General features: G+C 33.9%; 1 protein-coding gene across 1 annotated transcript in view; it reads left to right on the forward strand.

The window, feature by feature from the left end:
* Positions 1-19662, forward strand: part of LOC132697830 (carboxyl-terminal PDZ ligand of neuronal nitric oxide synthase protein) — a 145844-nt gene that overhangs the window by 24399 nt on the left and 101783 nt on the right. Inside the window, exon 2 of the mRNA XM_060663506.1 lies at positions 11843-12125. Coding sequence (XP_060519489.1) covers positions 12018-12125 — 108 coding nt within the window. The 5' untranslated portion in view covers positions 11843-12017. The remainder of the gene's footprint in view (positions 1-11842; positions 12126-19662) is intronic.

The following is a 19662-nucleotide window of genomic DNA, read 5'->3' on the forward strand; positions in this document are numbered from 1 at the left end:
TGTAGTTGCAAAACTAGTTGAAATGTGTTCGAGTTGAGTTGAAGGTCAGCAATGAGAAGTACAGAAGAATAATGTACTCATTTTACTTAATCGTTTCCCCTATTGCTAACAAAAAGTCATAGAAAAATTTGAAAGAAATGAAATTTTGTTACGAAAAAACTCAAGACAAGTGCGTCGAACATGAGACTGAAGGCGAAGAAAAACTATGGAAAGTTGATAATATACTCGAAGGCACTGTACAGCCCCTTATTATTTTTCTGGGCTCCATGGACTATAGTTCATCTGTAGTGTATAGTTGTATTGTAAATAGCAGATTTTTTTAAATAATAACATGTTTTTATTACTTTTATATAAAGTTTTTATTTACTTGATTTCTACATTTATGATCATAAAAATCTTTTTCAATCCTTATATTTATTGTAATAAATTAACTAATTGAAGTCACATTAGTTTCATTCATTGAATTCGTCTTTCTATTATATGTAATTTGGTGTAACTCTAATTTAAGGGGTATGAGGTTTTAAAAACGAAAATGCTGAATTAATCGGAAACAATTTTTGTAATTCGTCTGAACTTTACCATATGACGTTTAAGTCCCTGTTTAATTATTCCTGTCATTGCAGATTTACATTTTATTATTCTCTCGAATTAAGAAGCGGAATATAGATGTTATAATTATATGTTTATTCAATTATTGTGCTTGCAAGCTTTATATATTTTTCCTTTTTTTATGCTTAAGACTCATAGTTAATTCTAAGCACTATAGGCTCAGAATAGTAAACATAATGCATAGTAAAATGCATATAAATTCTCTCTATTGACTAAACATGTCAAAAGCACTTAAAGTTGTAATCTTAACGCTAGATAATTTGGGTCCGGGTGGATTTGGTCCAGATACGAAGTGTTCACATATTTACAATTCAACTTCATTTGTAATGATCATGTTTCTAGTAGCCAGTTGAACTATAGTCGTTGGAGTCCAGAGAAATAATAAAGTTCCCTACAGAGTTTTTCAGCATTTTATCAGCTTCCGACATTGTTTCTTCTGTTACAAACCCTTTTACTTTCTCCCATCCCCATTATATTATATATATATATATATATATATATATATATATATATATATATATATATATATATATATATATATATATATATATATATATATATATATATATATATATATATATATATATATATATATATATATATATATATATATATATATATATATATATATATATATATATATATATATATATATATATATATATATATATATATATATATATATATATATTTATAAATTTATAAAAGCACTGGGTAGGTCGGATTTTAAGTAGCTCCGATAGTTTGTTTTTGATTTTCTATTTTGTAGTTTATCTGGCGGATCGTGGATCGTTGGGATTCCCTTTAATAATCATTTAAGTGGTTAGATTATTCATCTCTTTTAAGACCTGTGTTGTGCATTCTTTTAATATCTCAGAGAAGTCTAATCCTATGTCGCGTCGCTCGGCATCAGAGCCCGCCACTCCGGGTTTCTACTTCTAATTTATTATTTTTAATATATTATTTCGATTATGTCTTATGATTATTATTATTATTTCTCCTTTAGAAGGCATGGTTTTACTAATCTGTTTCTCACAGGTAGGTCAATTAAAACCACTAAGTTTAACAGTTCATTCAGAACATAATGATTTTTCTCCCAATTTCCCGTCGGGTTTTGGAAAAGTGTTTAGCTTCACTAATGTCTATGTCTTTAGTACTATCGGACTACTTTAAACCTTTCGTTGGTGAACTGTTGATAGGTATTCTTCACTTTGTTGGGTTTTCTAAAACAGTTGTCAAATTTTTACAGTAATAGTGGTGGTCATCTGTTATTTAGGTTCTCTCCTTTTTAGCTTTATTTAATATCTTCTTAAAAACTTTCTTAAGCACTGCATAATGCATTTGTATCTACAGATGACAGGCACTTCTATTTGTAATTTAAGTTTGACGGACAAAATTACGATCAGGAAATCATAAATGACTATTTGGAATAGCTAATCGCATTGTGAAAAAATTACTACTTACTGTGCGAATAAGATTTTACATAAGTTTGATTAATTAATTGGATAAAAGTTTATGCTTATTATAAGATTTAACATAACGTAATGTGCTTTCTTGTAGTTTTAATTAACTATACTGCGGATCTTCTTTTTTAGACGAGTTTTTCCACGTATACGAAAGAAATTACTCGGAAGTTGATCTATTAAAAATTATAAACACAACCGACGTTATGTACGATACACTAGAATTTGATGAAAGTATTGCTTTTGCTTTTTGAGACTAGCCAAAGCAGTACTACATTGCATGTAGCAGAATTACATTACGGTACTGTATTACATGTGTTAGTACAGTGCTAGACTTTTTCAAGTGATCTTTGTCAAGTGGTGGCTTTGCCGTTGACATTCATTGATGGCATCAGAGGATAGAGGTATCAATATATCATTCAAAGCAGAAGAGCGCTACAATATTGAAGCGGGTAAGTGAGGTATTTTAGGATAGTCAGATTGCTTGAAAGATGAGAAAAGGACAGATCACATTCCACGATGATGGGAAGCATCAAAGTACTTAAAACTGGGGTCCGAAACTTTCAGATTTGAGAGTCTGGATATGATGCCCCCCCATTAAATGACGGACTTTTTACGAGGATTGCGTCTGATGGGGGAGTGAATATTTCGGATTGGTCGCAATAAATCATTAGGTCATAGCTAGGTTCTTGAGAAAGAAAAAATTAAATAAGAATTTTCAATTCTGATAACAAACTGGGATGCGTACAGAATATCCTTACAGACACGCTAATGACCTGAATGTCCTAATTATTCCACGAGGGCCCCTTTTCGATTTAAAAATCTCGAAAATACTCAGTAAATGAATTATTAGCAGTTAAAATCCAGTTGGTGTAGTGAAAGTTGTATAAATAAAATAATTCATATTTCAGTTCATATAATTAATCATTCTTTAAAGTTTAGTACCTTCCGGGAGCATTCAAAATGGTCCAATAGCATTCCTCAAATTTTTCTAAAATATTTGAAGTGGTGAAGTGTTCTCGAAAAATGCGGTTTATTCTCAGAATCGGATCATGGTTATCTGAAGGGGAGATCAGGGTTTCGACTTCCAAGAACAATTCTTAAGGTTGCGCTTTTATATTCCTGTTCTCCATTTTCACTTGCCTACTTTATGAATTTATCAATTAAAATTAACTAAATTTCTGTTTTAAAAAAATAAAATATTAGCTCAAAAAAATTGCTAGTTCTAACCTAACAATTCTGTTTATTTATCTGTCACTTTAACATGTATGATTTTGTCAGGAGGCCATGTCTCAACTGTTCGTGGGTTCGCTGTCCGAAACCACTCGATCTTACACGAACTTTTCGACACTTTGAACATATTTTAGAGAGGGGAGTAGAAAAAAGAATATATTTATTCTATTGTAACAAATAAACTGTGCAAGTTCCAAATCAAACCAAAATATTCTGACACTTATAGACTTAATTTTGATAATAGCGCATTAAGTTGACGATATTTAATTTCATTTCGCTTTGCCACACTGTATAGTTAGCTATCGGTTAGCTATTTACGTAATATATTTTTAATTTATGGACGTCATGTTAGTATCTCTGCTGCATTGTGTGCGTTGTTTCCTTTGTCACCGAGATTGCTAATCGCCGTCTATAACAAATAAAATTGCAGTCAGTTTACTCAGGCGAATGGCTCGAAAACTTTCGTTTCGTGTCCGCGGGCGCAGTTTCTCGGCATGCAAAATGTCGAGTCGTTTTTTTTGCCATGCGGACGGTTACAAGGATTGTATTCATTCAATCTTATAATTACTCAAAAAAAGATTAAAAGCACGCATACCTTCGGCGTGGAAATGAACCCATCACCCTTTTTTTGTCCATGGTTTGTTTAATGCGGACGACTTGGTCTGTCGATTTTTCATGTGTGATATAATTGTGATTATTACCTCAGCCCAATTTGTATAGCAACAAGATTTTGTATAGCAACAAGATTACTGTTGATGATACACTGCACAAAGATAATAGTTCTTTTATATATTTGAGATCAACCCTTAAAGTCGTATGTTTAACCTCAATAAGTACTTAAATCAGTTTTTTCTTTAAGCAAATATTGTAGTACCGGGTGGCTAATTACTCGGCCATATCTCGAAACCTACTTGTCGTAAAGACTTGGAGTGAAAAATACATAACGGCCAAGATAAAATGTTGGGAATTATGATTAAGTTTCTAGAATGTTCTCCAGGGGCCGTAATCTAATATTACGGATTGCTAAAATGGACACCGTTGCAAAGCTGCGATCAACTTGATCCTTTTTCGTTAAAAGTTTTTTGATCTATCTCTTAAAGGTAAGTGGAAATAAATATCAATAACTTCCGAATAGCTAAATGCCCTTTGTCAAACCTGGAAAAGGGCTTCTTCTAGGTTACCAATACTGTCCTGAGCAGATTGATTTAGACTGGTATCGCCGCTAGATTGCGCTTTGAGAGATCACTGCGAATAAAATTTATTTTTATTTAAAAAGTTAAACCTGCGAAAAAATTTATCATTTATTGGTTGCATTATCATGCAACACACTAAGATCATCATCAAGACTTAGAATGAACTAGTTCACAACATTTACAATAATTGCTGAAAACGATCAGCGCTTACTTCAAGGTATGTATCTGTATCTGTATCTGTAGAACATGGTCAATGAAATATCAGAACTGCCTGTATGCCATCTGTATACATTCATACAGTTTTACCAGTAAATTTGCTCCTGATCATTTCTTTTGGGGCTACAGTAATGCTAGCGAGCTTCGTCTGTAGCACACTGAACATCTTACCCAAGGTTGGCACTATGGAACTCGTCCTGCTTCATTCTATGCACGTCACAGAGAGGCTCCATAGTCATCAAAACCAAGTCTCTTACGTATATATCGAGAGGTGTGACATACATTATTACCTACAGAGTCTTCTCCGCTGTGGTTTTGATAGCCCAGTACGTCAGACGTTCCATCCTTTGGATTTGTTCTAATTTACGACTTGCAGTTGTTTGTTGTGCCTTCTTGACTCAGGCAAGCGCACCATATGTTAACATTGGTCTCATGATCCCATGCCCCCACGTCTTGCCTATGGTCCGACGGCTTATAAAAAATATACGCTTTTTAATCCTGTTTGAGTTCGAAGTTTCATGTTAACTTCCTATCGAGTCTCACCGCTAGGTGTGTTTCCTGGGCGAAGCTTGTTTAAGTACTTACTAGCACCGGTGCCACGAAGACCTGGTTACCTTTTGGAAAAGGACCATATCAACTAATTTACCTTTTTAGCCATCTGCATCCGTAAATGTGAAAATTGCTAATGTAACAGCAGGCGTACTGATATACCATCCTGTCTTTAACTTCGACCGTAAAATTTCGAGTTGGAATATGAAATTTGCAGTTTGCATATCTATTTTTGGGGCGTGTCCTTTCTACGCATTCGTAGAAATCCTCTTGACAATTAGCTTTTCCGAACCAGTCAAATTTCGACCGGCTCACCCAATCAGGCTTACCAACCAATCGGAATTTTCCATACAGTCATTCGTTCGATTTCTAACGACTCGCGATTTTATTTACGCCCCCTCATTTCCCCGAAATCACGCCGGTGTGGCGTACGTGTAAATTATAGCTTCGGCAATAAATAACATATAATTACACGAGGTTAGAATAAAAACCAAAGATTAACAACATTAACGAGGGCACGGTCACTTTCTGATTTTGACGTAAAACGTGGTGTATGAAGGGTCCAATAGTCACTTTGCGTCTGGTGATTTCTTTTGCGGTTACAGTAACCATCGGAGTAGACGTTAATTATGCGTGTCTCGTTGAGGGGCCTATTGGCATATTTTGGCTACATTGGACATACCAACGTCGCGGGTTGCTCCAGAGTTTTGGTTGGTGTAGTTTTCCTGTCTCCTATGATAGTTAGGCATGCCATTCTTTGAATCTGTTCTAATTCTGTTGTGCCTTGTGACCCCAGGCAATCGATCCGTATGTCAGCATGGGTCCTGTTTTCAAATCTGCTATGGAGTTTCACCCCCAGGTATTTTACTTCCTCGGCGTAGCTTATTTGGTACTCCTGTTCCTTGTGAAAAGAACCATGTCATTCTTTATTTTTATTTATTACACTCCGCATACATTCGCAGAGCGTGGAATAAAATCTGGTGTCATCTTCAGATACTGCTGATTTCATTATTTGTAGAAGTCTGATGGATCTCTGCTGAGTATTTTGGTCGATATTTTTCGACCTGTTTCTTCGATGTTTTCTTTGTTGCAGCTGCACGGTTACTGGTGCTCCTGCTAGCTAACCTATCGCAGATCTAGACAAGATTTTGGGACAAGTAGAGAATCTAGTTTTGATGTGATGTTTTTTCAGAATTATTGATATGTCATTATTTTGCACATTCAGAAGTGGCTAACGGAGGGTCTCGTACCGAGTTACTTTATGTAAAGGGGCAAGATTGTGGTAAAAAATGACGACAAAGACTATTTATAATTAACGTATTGATAAGAATCAAAAATAACTTTATTGCACAGAGCTTAACTGCACCTACACCTTTCTGAAATTGTTATAGCTTATTTTCTGCTGAGGATAAAAACATTTTGTTTGGTATATATATATATATATATATATATATATATATATATATATATATATATATATATATATATATATATATATATATATATATATATATATATATATATATACCCATATACCCCACGCAATCATGGAAAATACCGCGCAATTTCACAATCCGTCAAAAATTTGGAGTCAGAAAAACAAACCAAATATTTTTCCGCGATGAAGAAATATTTGATTTACTTTTTATTCAAGCGCCAATCAAGTTGTTAGACAACTCGCGACCTTGACCACCATTTTTAAAAGAATAGCTTCTCGGTTTTTATCGAAGTTGAATGAACCGAAATCCATCCCGCTCGCGAGGCAGCTGCACCGAGCAGGTATTCTTTCGACGGCTACAATTACGACATAAGTGCAGGGCTCACGTTGCCACTGTTAACCGCTGCGGCGTTGCCTTTGCCAGTTTGTGACGTCGCCAGCAACCTGATACGTCATCGCCCGTATGTGACGAAGGCAATGAATTTGCTTTCTAACTATAATTTACTATTCTAAACCAGTAAATTGTAGATACATAAAATTGAACTGAGGTAGCTTTTACTTGATGAAAATCCATTTATCAAAATAAATAAGAACTAAAAGTTCAGATTTTCGCGAAATTATATATTTTGACATGACAATTGTTTCGACACCGTGTCTTTATCAAATGTGACATATGATAAAGACACAGTGTTGTCAAAACAATTGTCATGTCAAAATATATAATTTCGTGAAAATCTGAACTTTTGGTTCTTATTTATTTTGATAAATAAAAGTATTTTTAATCCTATTGTAAATTCGATACTAATAAATAGGTGTGCAACAAAATTGCGACGTTCACACCAACGAAAATATGTTCCAATAATTTTCCGCTATCAGTGAGTAGAAAACTTATTATTTTAAATGTATGTTGACGAATTTATTCAAGGTGCGATAAATAGAAAAGTAGAACTAACTTCTTATTTATTTATAAAAGTGAAATATTCGAATATCGATGGATCGGTAATCTCGGGAAGCTGACACATCGCTGTGTGTCTGTCCATCATTCCGTACCCTTTTCATTGGTTCCCGAAATAAATTCCCACAAATTGAATTTTAAGAAAATAAGAAATTTATCGCAAAAACCACGATCACATCCAGCGATCAACAGCATGCTCTAGATCTGTCATTGCCTCAGTCCACTTCGTTTGTTGACGTTTTTGATTCTGGAATTCGGACCCGAATTATTTGGTGTTTTACAATTTTGTTAATATTATTAAATAGCGTTTATTTAGATTTATAAATATTATTTCTTTATAGTTGATTAGCTAATCGCAACAGCCAGAAAAATCAAAAAGTATAATTTTTACGAAACACTAAATGCTAATCACTTAAAAACTGTGTGTTTTGTTGGTGCAAATAAATATTTATTTGCACCAAAAAGCAACACAAAGGTAAAATGTCCCCCATTAGTCAGATAGAGAGTATTACATTTTAGTTCTCGAAATTGTTATTTCACTTTTCTGGATGGTGAATAATATTCCAGTTTTTCACATATGTGTGGGCGCTAGCTACACTCTCGCTATTTCATGCAATAATTTTCTCATTAGCACTGTTCACTTTTCTTTTTAAAATGTGAAATTGGGACCAGTTTTAAGTGACTGCACTTAAAATTGGTCCCAATTTCAAACTTTTATTCCGAATTTGATTTGGCAATGAGTGATATTTTATAGACCCATATTTTAATTAATAAAATGTTTTCAAATCACGGTAAAATATATTTACTTATCTTAATCAATGATTACGCTAATACGTGAATGTGTTCATTTCTAATCCATAACACTTATGCTTGAGGAAATCTTTTTGAGCCAGATATCTCGTAAACAGTGTGTTCTATCGACAGAAATGTAGTGTAACTTTTTAGTTTAGAAAGTGAGATTATAGAATGTAACTAGCGCCCTTTACATATAATCACAAAAAAATAGAATGTATTTGACTTCAACATCGCAAAAAAAAACCCGAACCCAAGTATTCATGTCGATATTTCAATAACTGTGTTGATAATAGAGAAATAACAATTTCTTAAGTTTCGGAAATTGTTATTTCTAACCATACTGACTTGTTTTTTAAGTTTAAGCGACAAGTACTAAAATTACCTTTTGTATTTAGAACTGATTTTAGAATAGGTCTGTTCAGTCAAAGATGAAATACAGTGCGACACAAAAAAAGTTATCGATAAATAAATTAAACAAAAAAACTAAATTAATAGATATTTCGGTTTTTCCTCAACAATACGCCCAGTATGTCGTTATTTTGTCTACTTGCCATGTTACTGAATAAAAATATAATTAAAAAACTAAATAAAACCGTTTTTTTTAATTTCAAGAACCAAGCCTTTGCGGAATCATGTTCATATCAACTTTTTATCTTAAAATTAGTCCAAAATCCGCTCCTTAAAGTTTATACAATTACTTAATTAACACCCTACATAATACAATGAAACGCTAGGTAGGAACTTCCTACCAAACGTTGGACATACAGGGTGCCTTCAAAAAGTACCGGATTTAAAAATAAATAAACAGTCGTAAAGACATGCGGAAAATTATCACAATAGTGATTAAGAGAAAATGGAACTTAGTTTCTAGTTTTCATAATGCTCGCTAGGGGTTGTAATGGAAAGCATTTTTTCAAAAAAATTTATGAACTAAAGACAGCTAAAATGTACGTCATGTTAACAAATAGGTAAATTCGAGTTTCGTTTGTAAAAAAAGTCCTGTATTTTAAAACGAAGAATTGGTGCGGTTTATGAAGGGTATGGGGTAAATATATAAATATATATAAATAACATTTTGATATTATGGAAATATTTAATTTCTCTCTCCTTTACAAAGAAGGCATCGACTGTATTTCGAATCATATTTTAAAACATCGTGAAAGCAAATAAATGGGCCATGCAGGACCTACATTCTTACACAGTAATTTTATTCATAACGTCACGAAGTCCCTTCGTCATTTTTATATAAACATAAAAATACCGAGCCGGCAAAGATTTAAAATCAAAGAACCTGTAAATTCATTTTTTTAAACAGTCTAACACGCCCCCTCAAAAATTAATCTCAAACTTTGCACACCAATTTTAAGGAAATAAAATTATTTACAGTCTTATTTTATAATCCTTGTGCAACCTGGGGAACAATAACAGCATTCGTTGCTTGAATTAGGAAAACCCCGGAAAACCTAATCAGAACAATAAATAATTACTCAGAACCTAACTTAGTTCCAAATCCCAGGTATTTGGGTGACGGTGGCTTCGTGGAACTTAGTTCAATTGCCTTTTTCTCAACTTGTTCTCGAAAAAAATGAGATTTGGTATGTTTAGATCTTAGAAGATCACTTGTAAGATATAGATGGCTATAGTTAATAGGACATATATGGCTATAGTTTAATCCGGCAAAACCGTGTCGGCAGAAGTGGAGGTGGTATAGCGGTTTGCTTTCAGAATAGCCTTAAAGTGAAAAAATACATATTAACTAAAAAAAACAAAACTGTCGAAAACTGGAATAGATACAAAAGTCTAGGTAACTATTCTTTGTTATGCCTCAACTTGTTACCTTTAAAGATGCTGCTACGATCTGGGAGCGTTTAAAAAGAATAAATATCATGCCAAGAACTAAGCCAGGATTACCACCAAATTTGCAAGGTCGGCCAATTATTAACACATATTTTTTATCAACTTTTTCCAGTCACAGTGCGGATGCTGGGTTGATTGAATTTTACAAATCCAATAGGATAAGTGATTTTGTTTTTTTCGATTTTGTAGTACCTGCTCAAGAAGACATTAGCAGATTCAGAAAATAGATTAAATCAAATGCTGCCGGGTGTGACAATGTTCCTTTACTTATGGTTAAACTGTGTCTTCCGGTCATACTGAATCACATTACTCATACAATAAGTGTTTGTTTAGAGACTGGGTATCCATCCATTTCCATCCATATGGAAAACAGCCATAGTTTTCCCAATTCCGAAGATTCATCCTATTCAATAATCGATTGTTAATTTGTGTAAAAAAATATATATCCCTCAAAACGCTATATACAAATAAACATATATTAAATTTTAGAGTACGAAAAAAACTCTCTGAGGCATGTATCCTTTCTAAAATTATATACTGTCTTCCATTATACTATGCATTCTTAACCGTTGCTGATAAATCCAGATTACCAAAAATCCAGAACAGCTGTGCCCGATTCGTTTATGGTTTGAAAAAGTTTGACCGTATATCAGAAAAAAATATTTGCGATGGAATGGCTGAAAATTAAATTCCTGTTCCAATTTTTACTCGCAATTTGTTGTATTTAAAGTCATGAAATATTCTTTATCAACGTACTTGAAAGATTGTCTAGTGTTTCGGTATGAAATTCACAAAAGGATGAAAAACATTCTGGATATGCCCCAGCATAATTCTTGTAAATATGAACGCTACTTTAGCTATACTGCCATTAACCTTTATAATAATTATAAAAAATAATGAATTTTTAGACCCTCTTTATTATTATAGCTTGTTGTTTGATTGCTATTGTAATATTCGGTTAATGTTCAGTAGCTGAGATCAAGGTCTTAAGCTAGATTTCGCCGTTTGAGATGTTGAGATATTAGTTTGTATTACGTAATTTTGTCTACACCTTGTGCGTTAATTTAAAATATCTTAATAAAGACTATTATTATTATTATTATTTTAAGCAACCATTGCTATCATGTTATCATGTTAACTAATGTCCTCTATTAATTTTAAACCCGGTACTTTTTAAGGCTTGTATGTCCAACATAGAAATATTATTGTCCAAATTTACTTTCTCACGAGGCAGGCCTTTTTTTTGTAAAATTAGTAATTAAATATTTTCCCATTTGGGATAAGCCGGGGAGTTGTGTTAGACGAATCGGAACATCTTCAATTAGGGAACTGATATTGGCGATACAACACTTTTTTTGTGTGCAGCGTCTATCGATCCGTCGTTCCCCAGGTGGCCGTTACAAAGCGCGTGGGAGTCCCACACAAACAACTCACGTGGGAAATATTTAATAGTGCCCCGTACACGTCGCTTTTTTCCTACCCAGAAACCAATATACCAACTTCCTTTGTGCGTGATTGTTTAACTTTGTTCCAGGTGCACCGGATCAGGATGAGTCACGTGACCCCTACCACGTCCGAAGAGATAAGTACGCGCCCCGTTCTAATGACAAATTAGTCAACGGTAGATTCTGTATAGCGTGGATCTCGGTGTCTTTCCGGTTAAAACGCGAAAGTGAAAATGTAAACGTGCCGCCGCGGAAAGTGATAAAATGCCATCGAAAAAACAATACGATCTGGTGCAGAATGACGACTACGACACTAGGATTCCGCTACACCCAGAAGAAGCTTTTCATCACGGGATCGCGTTTCAAGCCAAGGTGAGGGCCGAAAGAATGTCGGTGTTCAAGGTTAACGTGCGGCCGGGGGTCTGTGAGATTTTCTGTACTAGCGCTGAGCGTAATCGAATCATTTCGATAATCCCACAGTGTATACGCGTACTTTGTTCCTCAGGGACACAGGAAAGCTATTTCCATTTCATGTGACAAACTCTCAGCCGTTTAAATGTATATGTAATATCAAATAAGAACAACTCAGATATTCTCGTAGAACTGTGTTTTCACAATACACACAATTATATAAAGAACCTAAGCAATAATAAGAGATTCTAAACATGTCCTGCTCCCAAAAGTATCTGCTAATATGGGACACATTAATATAACCTCTAGCCTAGGAGAATAAGGTCCTAATCGCCACGTCCGCTGTTGTAAATTTCAAAAATGTCCACGTTTACACTAATAAATTCAAACAAAATTGTGAATTTCCTACGTCTTGAAAAAATCCCCAACATATAAATCCGGCTTGTTTAGTCGTTCCCAGGGGCAAGAAAACCCTATGGGATATTCTGATCATGAGGGAGCGCTGAACAAAAAACTAGCATTAGGGTCTCTGGCAGGTATCCCAAATATTCCTGAGACAGTTCTAAGTTTACTGATATGATGTTTAATAATAATAATTAAAATAGATTTATTGTTCAACAGAAAATAATCTATTTAGTAATATCAAAACAAAAATAATATTTAGCAACCAAATTCGCCATCGACGTTGAGGTTCTATAAAGCGACGTCTACCAGACATCAAACATATGTTTCACAATCCATTCAGTCTGCAGTTAAATTTATCACATACGTTTGACAAATTATTACAATTAGAACACGCTACATTAATATCCTATGGCCCTAACAAAGTGAAAAGTGCGAGAATTTAACCGTGGTATACGAAATTTTTCAATGAAGACAACTGACACGCACTTGCACTTATATCAAATCAATGCAAACTTTTCATAATGGCATTTTTCTATAAACTACAATGAAAATAAAAAGTTATTTTCCAGTTCTATGACGCAAGTAAATTAATTTTTAGCTTTGTAGAATGATCCAAAACAAGGGGCAAATCACCATCCGAAAATGCTACAGATTTCACACAACCATATGTTTTCACAAATTTCACGCAAGATTTCACGGATTCTATAAATATTTCACAGATTTCTGAATGGCTCTCCAGATTTCACTGATTTTGAAAAATAATCGACTTTATGTGGAAAATTTTTGTATTTATGTTATGTAAAAAAATATTAACTAAAAATGATATACATATAAAAAATATATTTAAAACCTTTTTCCAAAAAGTGTGGAAGAGTATTGTGTTAAATGAATAAATATAATATTTTTGATTTTTTTTTCAGAATTCTAGTCAAAATTTAAGTTTCTTAATATTTTTTATTTTTCTTCGACTTTAATTAAGATTTGACGGATTTCACGGATTTCCCAGGGCCAGACTATCTGCTTACAATTACAAAATTTACATTCTTCAATAGTCCCTTTTGCAGTATATCCTTAAATTGATTCTTTTTAAGGTGCAAATGGCCCACAAAAAATTGAAGTGCTAGGAAGCCAGCACCGACAAATACATTTTTGCGCCACCAATGTATTAATGAATTAATAGTACTTTTTTTTCGAGGGTGCTTATATTCAATTTTTTATTTTATTCGATTTTATTCACGTTTTTTACATTTTTGTCCTGTCAATCACCATAGGTACAATATTTCTCGTACGAAATACTCTCTATCTAGATAATATTAATTATAAGACACTTCATGTCTAGAAAATATAAAAAATTGAAAAAAAAATATTAACTAAATTTGTTCAATAGACCATTTCCTACAGGGCAAGTTAATAGATGTCAATTTTAGATGGACAATTTTACAAATATTATTGATTGCTTCTACCAACATTAGTTTAATTCCAAATGTTCATATTTTTGCAATTTACAATTTTCCCGTAACAGAGGAAGTTCCTGTATATATAATTTTGACGCTAATAGTGCCAAAGCGGCGAAAACTTACTTCACTGAATCGTTGGGTCACCTGGTACTTTGTCACACCATTGCGTTATCCTGTATACTGTATGTATATTCGGGCAACATTGCTGCCCGATGCAGAGATCCGAGCCGAACACTTGACCCAGTATGCGAAATATCTCTATATATTTCGAGAATCGAATTCCTGATTATTTTTCTCTCGGATAGTGCCATCGCTATTCTATACATAGTCGAATAATATTCTGTTTATTTTCCTAGTCAACAACAGCGCGCATAAATACTCTGGGAACGTTTAAATTGAAAATCAAATCCTTTAATACGTCTCTTGGATGCAGGCTAGAGATTGTTTACTTTGCATTGAATGGGAAGTGCTTTCTACGGGACCGACATGACCGCCGCATGGTGATTTACGACAAACGCAATGCATACGGCATACCTTTGTTGGAATGATCCGCTAATAATTCTCGCGAAGTGACGTAGTGACTTATAGTTAACCTGGTTCCACGTGCAGTGAATGCAATGGGTTTTCTGAAAACCCGGTTCGATGGTCAAATTTTCCTACTTAATAGAAAAAGTACTATTTAAGTAACATCACCGTGTTTGCGAATAGGGGATCTCAATAATTAAATTCTACCTTGTACCACTCCGCCAGGACCTTGGCAATAAGAAAAGGATAGATGTGGGAAAAGTGAAGTAATGCTTGCCGACAAACATTTCATCCTTAGAGGAAAGCAAATCTTATAAAAAATAGGATAAATAATAATAACTAAACATCGAGCTAAATATATGTAATCTCGAATGAAGAAAACACAGATTTTCTCTTGCGGAGAACCCAATCAAAAATGAGGAGATTCCAAACTTGAACTTCTCCCCCAAAAGTATCTGTTGTGAAGGAATATTTTAAGTAATCTCTTGCCTAAGCATAATATATCAGTCCACAAGTAACAAAATGAATTACAAAGGAAAAAAAACAAACAGTGGGAAATATAACAATTATATTACATGGCGAAAAGGTAAAGCGTCTGACTAGTGGACGTTTTTAAGCTTAACCTAACCGACGCAACAATAATTTATACTAAACCGTATCGATAATCCTAAAGAAAAACAACTTTGTTATATAATTACCGAATAACTGAATATAATTACCGAATGTCTCAGAGAAGAACTGATTCTATGATAAGAGCTGACGTTCTCAATTCTGGTCAATTTCTGGTATAAGTATGCTGGTTCCCCCGAAATCGATACCTTGTTAGTGAAAATTTCGTAAAAGGTTCAGTTTTAATCTGCCCGACTCGGCAACTTTGTTATTGATTCTATCGAACTTCCTGATGTCGTAGGAGAAACGGTAGCAGGAATTCTGATTCGTTTGTAGCCTATCACAATCTCTCCGCAGCAGTGTCGGTGCATACACAGAGTCACATTCTACAGAGAGTATTAAACTCTCACACAAGGGGAATTTAACTCTGGTGGCGTAATATTCTTATTTGGGTAGAGTACTTTAAGTATGCCGTATGATGTTTGACACATGTAATTCACATATTGGGTGAAGCGCAACTCACTGTCAAGCCACAACCCCAAGTTGCTGACCTCATCGATCGTGGGAAGGATCTCATCCGCAATCGTAAGATTTACGGTGTTCTTTGCAGAGTCTCTCCCGGCCTTAGGTCCAAAGAACATGACCGCCGATTTAGACCCCTTAACACTAACATTATGCGCTAAAGAAACCGTGACAATCGAAGTGAAGTCCTTATTTATATTTTATTTAGCATATTGACTTTCTGAAATGTGATATGACAAATAAATCTGAGTATCATCGACGAATGTGTGGAACTTAGCGATATAGATGGAAAATCAAACCAACCGACAATGGGTGAAAACCGTAGTAGCCCAATTTATTACACAACGTGGAATGATCTACCGTGTCAAACGCTTTACTATAGTCAAGCAGAATCAAAGAAGTCACTTCCCCTCTGTCCACCGCGCACAGTAAATCATGCCGTCAATGCCGTTGTAATTCGGCCTAAAGCTAGGTTGAGCACTCGAAATGTTTTCCAAGATTTTGGAAAAGACAGGCAAGACTGCTTATTGGCATCAAGTGGGAAAATTCTTTTGGACTAGAAACTTTCGGCATAACTAACTTCTATGTTTTTGGAAACTTGCTCGAAAGTATATAGGAATTAAGAATGTGGGTTATATGGCCTCTTAAATAGTGTCTGACCAACATCAACATTTGCAGGGAGACATAATCCGAACCAACAGCGTTGCTGCTCTTTAACGAATTTAGAATCCCTATAACGGTTGGTAACTGTTTTAAATTTGAAATTTAGAGTTTGAGAGATTTTTTGTGACTTACATTTTTCAAGCAGTCTGCTGCTATGAATTTTTAACTGTGGTGCGGGTACTTATAAAAAAACTGTTGGCGCAAAATTTTGTAAAATTTTGCAACATACTGCAACTGGAGCCACTGTTACTGTGAGGCAAGGCTTGTTGTATATACCTCTCTTTTCCTCTCTTCATAATGCCAGCAGTATGGTTGTGAAGAGACTTGTAGGGTTCCCATGGATCATCCGTTTATGGCTGTTTAAATTCGGCATAACCTTTAATTTTCATTGCTACCAGATACCAAATATGTCAATTATCCTTGCATTAACGAGCTCGACCATGTAGTCAACATCAGTAAGACTGTTGATATGATCCCAATCGACTCTTCAAAAGCTCCAAGAAGACAGTCTGATCTAAGTTTCGAAAATTTGTGTAAGTAAAACTACTTACGTAAAGAACTTCGGAACCTCTAAACCGTAAACAGAACAAGTGATAACAAAGTGGTCAGAAATACTGTGTAGGTTAAAGACATTTTCGTCTTTCACATTCTGGCTATCTGACGTCACAATCAGGTCGATCAGTGTTTGAGAATTGCCTGTTATTCTGGTGGGTTCAGTTATAATTTGAGATAAATCAAAGGATTCCAGAAAATTAGCAAAGTGCTCCACAGAAGGTTGATCAGAGAACAGGTTAATATTTAAGTCGCTGTCAGGTAGCAGCGTACAACAAGTACTGTCAAACTCCTCCAGTGTCTCAAGAACGTTAGACCTAGGTGGACGGTTTGCCGATCATCACAACACATACCCAAAGTTTCTCAAGAGAATTCGTGACCTGCTGAACCAACAACCATCTCTTAAGTGTTACAATATATATGTACAAATGAGACGTAAGCGACTTTCAAAAGAACGATATTAATTTCCTAAGAAAATGGGGATCCTTATCGTCCGTTATTTATTGTATTAAGCAGCCAATTTCCTCATTAGAAATAGATACTAATTTCTTATATCTCTAGATCAATTTAAAATTTTTGAAAGGGATGATGTTATTTTAAACAATGTGGCTTTTTAATTATTTATTTTTTTTTTATTGTATATCTTAGGTCGGCTGCCTCTTTGAATTGTAATGAAATGAACTAAATTTTATTTGACTATAAATGTTAGCTTTGCATCAAAATGTAATTATTAGTTTATTAAATCTGATGCACAAATCAAAATCTGCTAAAATTTATTAATAAAAAACGTCCCTATATAATGTGAACTTTAATGCGGACACTCTATATAAAAATACCCTCTGAAGTGGTATCGTCTGTTCATAAATATAAGAAAGTGACCAATTGCTTTTGAATGGGATTATCCAAGGGTGGTCATTAACATACAATGCAACAAGATTATTAACTAAAGTTTCGGAATTTAAATTCAGGTAAAATTGTTGTCCGTAATAAAAAATAATTTTATACCTACCTGTGTTTAATATTCTTTGGTTTGGTATATTACTTAGTTTAAGTTTAATAGTAATCATTCTTGTTTCGTGTGTAAGCGTATGTTGAATCGTGTGCGAATTATGCAAAATATGTGCGAGTCTAGTATATCTCGGGAGATGCTCCCGCCCAAATGTAGAAAACACTATTCTATTGAGACTAAGGAAGTTATAAACAATGTTTATTTGACTTTCATTGAACGCGGTGCCAGCATCTTTAGAAGAAACGGCCACATTGACGAAAATTCCAACATCAACTGTATGGAAAATTGTGAATAATCCCATTTCAGCGACGAAAAAAAGAAGCGATGCTGACTTTTTGTCGAGTGTAGATGAAAGTGACGAAACCTGATTCGACGCTTATGGACACCCCGGAAAAGCTTTGGGTTGACTCAACTGATACGTGTAAAGCAAACGCGCCATCAAAAAGAGGTAAAAGAATAACTATTTTGCATGCTGGCTCTAAAGATGGTTGGATTCCAAATGGACTATCTGCGAAAAATATATGAAAATATGAAAGATTCTTCTCTGGGCACCACCGCTGATTTATTTGAAAGTTGGTAGTTGACTAAAACCCCTTCCTCATGTGACACAAAAGCAACAATCCAAAAGTACATGTATAATTACGACATTTATGTTCACAAGATTATACCAAATAATTAAGATTCTACAAAGCTTGAACCTACAAAAGGAATACGTCTGTGATAATTATGCAAAAAATCTGGGGCATGCAGTTTTAAAGCTTCCACCTTACCGCTGTATATTTACTCCCATTGAACATGTTTGGCACCAACTGAAATCTCCAATGTCCTCAAACTTATAGAAATCGAAGTTTTTAACATCCCTCCACAAAGTTGGCCAAATTCGGTTAAACATATAGAAAAAGCGGAACAATCGTATACCCATATTGCAAATAATATAGAACAAATAATAATTAGAACAGGCGATGATAGCGATAGTGATACTGATATATTATGTGAATAATTTTAAGTAATTTAAGTAGGTAATAAAAATAATTTGAAATTTTATTTCAGATTTAAACATAAATACATACATAAATACATAAATATTGTTTAGTATCTTTCCTAACAAAACCCCAAATAATTAAATTCTAAGCAAAGTGCGGACCTGTTCGGCCATATTTCATTCTTACAGCTTATCCGGGTCTTTCCTTAATTCATATTAGTTAGTCACTTTCTTATATATATATATATATATATATATATATATATATATATATATATATATATATATATATATATATATATATATATATATATATATATATATATATATATATATATATATATATATATATATATATATATATATATATATATATATATATATATATATATATATATATATATATATATATATATATATATATGAACAGACTTTAACAGATAGGTACGGTTTTCACCTTTACGCTTATTTTGAAATTCGAGCCCCAGACGCCAATTTTAGATTTCGTTTATCTATTTTTAAAAGGGGAGTAATATTTTAAAATGTTTGTGTTAATAACTATTACAAAATGATTCGGTGGATTAAATTCACTAAATTCGTAATTGCAAAACGGTAGGCTTGCAAGAAAACGGCAACATGTTGTTGTTTTTCTTGGACTTCATATTTCCGTGTCGTTAACCGCTTCCCTCGTAACATTACACTTAAATATGGTTCGTCCGCACATTCATATGTCATAGTCAATCGTGGAATAAATATGTCGTATATCGTGTATCT

This window comes from Cylas formicarius, unplaced genomic scaffold (genome assembly GCF_029955315.1).
Source record: "Cylas formicarius isolate icCylForm1 unplaced genomic scaffold, icCylForm1.1 PGA_scaffold_2__14_contigs__length_35257938, whole genome shotgun sequence".
NCBI lineage: Eukaryota > Metazoa > Arthropoda > Insecta > Coleoptera > Brentidae > Cylas > Cylas formicarius.